Source organism: Oryx dammah, unplaced genomic scaffold (genome assembly GCF_014754425.2).
Source record: "Oryx dammah isolate SB20612 unplaced genomic scaffold, SCBI_Odam_1.1 HiC_scaffold_17, whole genome shotgun sequence".
Lineage (NCBI taxonomy): Eukaryota > Metazoa > Chordata > Mammalia > Artiodactyla > Bovidae > Oryx > Oryx dammah.
This window is the reverse complement of record NW_024070201.1, coordinates 15,528,442-15,535,756: the sequence shown is the minus strand read 5'-3', so window position 1 is coordinate 15,535,756 and position 7,315 is coordinate 15,528,442. Positions and strand designations below refer to the sequence as shown.

General features: G+C 37.3%; 1 protein-coding gene across 2 annotated transcripts in view; it reads right to left on the bottom strand.

Annotated features, from left to right (window-relative positions):
- CWF19L2 (CWF19 like cell cycle control factor 2) overlaps positions 1 to 7,315 on the bottom strand; it is a 142,953-nt gene that overhangs the window by 23,722 nt on the left and 111,916 nt on the right. For both annotated transcript variants that reach the window (XM_040257907.1, XM_040257908.1), the window contains one exon: positions 471 to 626. In XM_040257907.1, the coding sequence (XP_040113841.1) occupies positions 471 to 626 (156 nt within the window). The remainder of the gene's footprint in view (positions 1 to 470; positions 627 to 7,315) is intronic.

The following is a 7,315-nucleotide window of genomic DNA, read 5'->3' as shown; positions in this document are numbered from 1 at the left end:
ATTTGAGAAATTAACATAGAAATTATAAATTACTATTTGATAGTATATTCACACTTACAAATAAGCATGCTTTTAAAGGTCAAAATTTCAAATTTCTTTCTTCAAAAATTTAAACAGCAGAATTTTTTGTGCTTTATCTCATTTCTTAATGATATAAAATTTGATAAGTATGAGTGAAGTCGCTCAGTCGTGCCCAACTCTCTGCGACCCCATGGACAGTAGCCTGCACCAAGCTCCTCCATCCATGGGATTTTCAAGGCAAGAGTACTGGAGTGGGTTGCCATTTCCTTCTCCAGGGAATCTTCCCAACCCAGGGATCAAACCCAGGTCTCTCACATTGTGGACAGACACTTTACCATCTGAGCCACCAGGGAAGTAAGTATATAGAAGAAAAATATCAGAATAAATATAACTATTCATAAAACCATAATACAGTAAAAAAATACGTATGTAAAGACTATTATAAATACCTTAAAATAGATGGGAGCCATATCACCCACTTCCTTTGGGAGAGGAATACATTCATAAACCATATGGTACTGTTTCTTCATGTTCATATTTGTTTCTAAAAAGATACAGTCCAATCCTTTATCTTCAAACATTTTCACCAATGATTTTCTAAACATCTGAAGAAAGCAAAATGGCTAGGTAAATAAAGCAATGATAGGAGATTCAAAATATGAAAACAATAAAAAGTGTAGCAAATTCTTTTAAAATAAAAAAGAAATATTAAACAATATTGGAATTCTATAATGTTATCTTATAGTTACTTTACTTTCTAAATCTACCACATTTCACATAGTTAAGCAACATTTTTTTTTACCTGAAACTCACTCTGCTCAGTATTATGTATATATCGCAAACAGTTTCAGGAAACTAAGAAAAGGAAGTGATAAAATCAAAATTACGTGGTAAATTACATAGAACTACCAGTAAAATCACTTTTCCAGTGGTCATGTATGGATGTGAGAGTTGGACTGTGAAGAAAGCTGAACGCTGAAGAATTGATGTTTTTGACCTGTGGTGTTGGAGAAGACTCTTGAGAGTTCCTTGGACTGCAAAGAGATCCAACCAGTCCATTCTAAAGGAGATCAGTCCTGGGTGTTCTTTGGAAGTAATGATGCTAAAGCTGAGACTCCAATACTTTGGCCACCTCATGCAAAGAGCTGACTCATTGGAAAAGACTCTGATGCTAAGAGGGATTGGGGGCAGGAGGAAAAGGGGACGACCCAAGATGAGACGGCTGGATGGCATCTCTGACTCGATGGACGTGAGTTTGAGTGAACTCCAGAAGCTGGTGATGGACAGGGAGGCCTGGCGTGCTGCGATTCACGGGGTCGCAAAGAGTCGGACACGACTAAGCGACTGAACTGAACTAACAGTAAAATCAAACAAAAACAACCAAAAACCAAAAATAAGTACTCTGAGCAGGTAGGCATCCTTAAAAATTCAGTGAGACAAGCAGAATTCACTTCCAGTTGTTTTTCTGACCTCAAAGTAACTTCATTCACTGGTTCTCTTTATATGTGTCCTGCAAGGAGATCCACCCAGTCCATTCTGAAGGAGATCAGCCCTGGGATTTCTTTGGAGGGAATGATGCTAAAGCTGAAACTCCAGTACTTTGGCCACCTCATGCGAAGAGTTGACTCACTGGAAAAGACTCTGATGCTGGAAGTGATTGGGGGCAGGAGGAGAAGGGGATGACAGAGGATGAGATGGCTGGATGGCATCACTGACTCGATGGACGTGAGTCTAAGTGAACGCTGGGAGTTGGTGATGGACAGGGAGGCCTGGCGTGCTGCGATTCATGGGGTCACAAAGAGTCAGACACGACTGAGCGACTGAACTGAACTGCACCCTTCACTTGCAAATTTTCATTCAGCATAATTTCCTCAAGATTCAACCAGGTTATGTTAAGACCCTGCCTTGTTACTGGCACGTGGAGACAGCAGTTCAGGTTTGCCATTCAAGCCTCTCTTGACACCCAAAACAGAAAGGATACAAATTACTGCTGGGTAGGGAGTGGGCGTTCTAGATTCCCATTAGGTCTCCTCTGACTATTTAATACTGATCCTTCATCACTATTCTATTTTCCACTTCACTCCTTTTATATATAAACAAGAGCAAGTAGGGGAAAAAAAAATCAAAGAATGGTAATTTAACATGAACTAAAATGTTACCTAATAAGCAACAGATAGAGGAGTCACTATTCATTCCTAACCACAGCTAAGTATAAGTTCACCACAGTCTCTTTACTTCAGATAATTTGCTGCTGAAGTCTTAGCTAATACCTATGATCTCATGGTAGGTGACTGTTAGCTAAATCATTATAGATGATTATAAACAATTGGTTCCCCTTTTAAAAGTCTGACTTTGTTATTATACTTTCTAAAATCACATTAATGGCGACAATGTACATACAATATAGTTAAATTATGATAGAAATAATAAAATATAGGTATAAATATCTATATGATAAAATCAATCATTTAAGTTTTATACTTCCCATGCCTCCAATCTGTTATCTGTATATAAAAATGCTTCCCCCTAAAGGCTGTGTTCACTAAATTGTATCATTTTTTTCTTCTTGAGCAAACAAGAAGTCTAAACTTCCCCGTATCTCTGGGACTTAAGTGGGGCAATGTTTAGTTCTGGGTAATGTATATGGAAATGATGTGTTAAAAGAGTTATCAAAAGTTATCAAAAAGGTGTCTTCTCATGTCTATTTTCTTCAAACCAAGGGTCTGAAAGAGAAGAATTGCACCATAGGAGAAGCTAACCATGGAAGAAATCTGAATGCCTAAATTACTTCTTGAAGGCAGTCTTCCACAATGGATGATGATGATATAAGAAACTAGCTGTCTCAATGTATTGTGAATTAGGTGCTGTTTGCAACAACAGTGAAGAAGATACCAGTGATATAACTCAAACTGTTTCAGACAAATCAGAAAATGACAACAGATAACTCTATTATCCCATTCAATTATATCCCAGATAGTTATCTTCACATGTCTAATAATACATATACAAAACAAAAAACGGCCAAATGGAAAGTATGTTTGGCTTTATAATATTATTTTAAAGATTGTCTTTATTTTGTTAACTTAGCATATTTGTGAATTTTTATTTATTATGCATATTTTCAATTAATTGTTATTTATTGAATAATCACTTAGTTCTGTGGTGAGAATTTTATAACATTAGAAAGAGGAAAATAATTACTAGAATGGAACTATATACCTGAAAACCAATTTTTTTAAAAATGAAAAAGTGTATTAAATACAACAGCAACAACAATAAAAATTTAGATACTCTAAGGATTACAAATGAAACCTTAAAATCACTAAACTAGTAGTGATGCAAAAATAGTTCAATATTATAAAATGTATAAACATCATACCATTAGCCTCAAGGAGGACACACACATACTTTTATGTACTTCTCACATATATATATATGTAAGACTTAAAAATATTAGTTTAATGGTATAATTTCAGGTTCAGTTCAGTTCAGTTGCACAGTCGAGTCTGACTCTTTGTGACCCCATGGACTGCAGCATGCCAGGATTCCCTGTCCATCACCAGCTCCTACAACTTGCTCAAACTCATGTCGATCGAGCCAGTGATGCCATCCAATCATCTTGTTCTCCGTCATCCCCTTCTCCTCCTGCCTTCAATCTTTCCCAGCATCGGGGTCTTTTCCAATGAGTCAGTTCTTTGCATCAGGTGGCCAAAGTATTGGAGTTTCAGCTTTAGCATTAGTCCTTCCAATGAATATTCAGGACAGCTTTCCTTTAGAATGAACTGATTAGATCTCCCTGCAGTCCAAGGGACTCTCAAGAGTCTTCTCCAACACCACAGTTCAAAAGCATCAATTCTTCTGTGCTCAGCTTTCTTTATGGTCCAACTCTCACATCCATACATAACTGCTGGAAAAACCATACCTTTGACTATATGGACTTTAACTATTACTTTGTCAGCAAAGTAACATCTCTGCTTTTTAATATGCTGTCTAGGTTTGTCATAGCTTTTCTTCCAAGGAGCATCTTTTAATTTCAAGGCTGCAGTAACCATCTGCAGTGATTTTGGAGCCCAAGATAATAAAGTCTGTCACTGTTTCCATTGTTTCCCCATCTATTTGCCATGAAATGATGGGACCAAATGCCATGATCTTAGTTTTTTGAATGTTGACTTTTAAGGCAGCTTTTTCACTCTCCTCATTCACTTTCATCAGGAGGCTCTTTAGTTCCCCTTCCCTTTATGCCATAAAGGTGTCATCTGAATATCTGAAGTTACTGATACTTCTCCCAGCAGTCTTGATTCCATCTCGTGCTTCATCCAGACTGGCATTTCTCCTGATTAACTATGCATATAAATTAAATAAGCAGGATGACAATAGATGGCCTTGACATACTCCTTTCCCAAAATTGAGCCAGTCCATTTTTCCATGTCAGGTTCCAACTGTTGCTTCTTGACCTGCATACAGGTTTCACAGGAGGCAGTTAAGGTGGCCTGGTATTCCCATTTCCTTAAGAATTTTCCAAAGTTTGTTGTAATCCACACAGTCAAAAGCTTTAGCATAGTCTATGAAGTAAAAAAGTAGATGGTTTTCTGAAATTCTTTTGCTTTTCCTATAATCCAATGGATGTTGGCAATTTGATCTCTGGTTCCTCTGCCTTTTCTAAATCCAGCTTCAACATCTGGGAGTTCTCAATTCATGTACTGTGAAGCCTGGCTTGGAGAATTTTGAGCATTACTTTGTTAGTATGTGAAATGAATGCAATTGTGCAGTAGTTTGAACATCCTTTTGCATTGCCCTTCTTTGGGGCTTGAATGAAAACACCTTTTACAGTCCTGTGGCCATGCTGACTTTTCCATATTTGCTGGCATACTGAATTTAGCACTTTAACACATCATCTTTTAGGATCTGAAATAGCTCAGCTGGAATTCCATCACCTCCACTAGCTTCTTTCGTAGTGATGCTTCCTAAGGCTCACTTAACTTCACACTCCAAGACACTTGGCTCTAGTTGAGTGATCATACCATTGTAGTTATCTGGATCATGAAGATCTTTTTTGTATAGTTCTTCTGTGTATTCTTGCAACTTCTTAATATCTTCTGCTTCTGTTAGTTCCAAACCATTTCTCTCCTTTATTGTGCCCATTTGTGCATGAAATGTTCCCTTGGTATCTTAAATTTTCTTGAAGAGATCTCTAGTCTTTCCCATTCTATTGTTTTCCTGTTTCTTTGCATTGTTCACTTAGGAAGGTGAACAATATCCCCCCTTGCTAGTCTTTGGAACTCTACATTCAGATGGGTCTATCTTTCCTTTTCGCCTTTGATTTTTGCTTCTCTTCTTTTCTCAGCTCTTTGTAAGGCCTCCTCAATCATTTTCCTTTTTGCATTTCTTTTTCTTGGGAATGGTCTTGATCACCATCTCTTGTCCAATGTTACCTCTGTCCATAATTTTTAAGACACTCTATCAGATCTAATTCCTTGAATCTATTTATCACTTCCACTGAATAAAGGTAAGGGATTTGATTTAGGTCATATCTAAATGGCCTAATGGTTTTCCCTGCTTTCTTCAATTTAAGTCTGAAATTTGCAATAAGTGCATGGTCTGAGTCACGGTCAGCTCCTGATCTTGTTTTTGATGACTATGTGGAGGTTCTCCATCTTTGACTGCAAAGAATATAATCGGTCTGATTTTGCTATTGACCATCTGGTGATCTCTATGTGTAGAAAGGTCTCTTGTGTTGATGGAAGAGGGTGTATGCTATGACTAGTGCATTCTCCTGGCAAAACTCTGTTAGCCTTTGCTCTGCTTCCTTTTCTACTCTAAGGCCAAACTTGTCTGTTACTCCAGGTATCTCTTGACCTCTTATTTTTGCATTCCAGTCCCCTATGATGAAAAGGACATCTCTTTGTGGTGTTAATTCCAGGAGGTCTTGTAGGTCTTTATAGAATCGTTCAACTTCAGCTTTTTTACAATTACTGGTCGGGCCATAGACTTGGATTACTGTGATATTGAACGGTATGCCTTGGTAATGAACAGAGATCATTCTGTCATTTTTGAGACTTCACCCAAGTACTGCATTTCGGACTCTCTTGTTCATTGTGAGGGCTATTCCATTTCTTCTAAGGGATTCTTACCCACAGGAGTAGATATAATGGTCATCTGAATTAAATTCACCCATTACAGTCAATTTTAGTTCATTGATTGCTAAAATGTCAATGTTCACTCTTGCCATCTCCTGTGTGACCACTTCCAATTTACCTTGATTCATGAACCTAACATTCCAGTTTCCTATGCATATGCAATACTGTTCTTTATAGCATCAGAGTTTACTTTCACCACAAGACATATCCACAACTGGGTGCTGTTTCCATTTTGGCTCAGCCTCTTCATTCCTTTTGGAGCTATTTCTCTACTCTTCTCCAGTAGCATATTGGGCTACTGGACCTGGAAAGTTCATCTTTTAATGTCATATCTTTCTGCCTTTCCATACTGTTCATGGGGATCTCAAGGCAAGAATGCTGAAGTGGTTTGCCATTCTCTTCTCCAGTGGAACACATTTTGTCAGAACTCTCTACCATGACCCGTTTTCTAAAGAGACCCATGACTAGTCTCTTACAAAGTCTTAAAATTTTCATGGTTTCTAATTAGGGGTTCTTATAACTCCTATTCATTTGTCAACCATTGGAAAAACAAGTGCTTTTTTTCTCTCTTCCTGTTTTGGTGAGTATAAGATCTTGAAATTACTTAGCAGCAATTTCACCCATGTTGTGCCTTTCAATTTCTTGAAGATTCACCAACCCCCTCCTCCACCACCACACACACAAAATCCTTGAATCCAAATGTCACCCAGGCTATAAGGGAAAAGTGTGGAAATTTAGCCTGGTAACAAAATCATGACAACATCATAGTAGCAGAAAATGTCAATGCCATTATAGGCAAATATGACAATCACTAAGTATAAATCACTATCTTCCAAAAATTACTTTCTATTATCTGAAAACATCCTTCTTTTTGGCTGTAATTTATTAGCTTACCTTGGCAAAAATGATTATTTCATGTTGCACAAAAGCAAATATTAGAAATCTTACACTGATTTTTATTTTAAATATAATTAGTTGGTCAAAGTTCATTTAGTAGCCAAAAGCTATCAGTTGCATACCTGAAACTAGTACATTATATGACAATCATACCTCATTAAAAATATTTGTTTAAAGCTTTCAATAAAGTAAAAAGGTAGTGAGTGGTGAAAACATCATGACCCACAGGTATACACAACTATGGAAATGTATATGTGTTT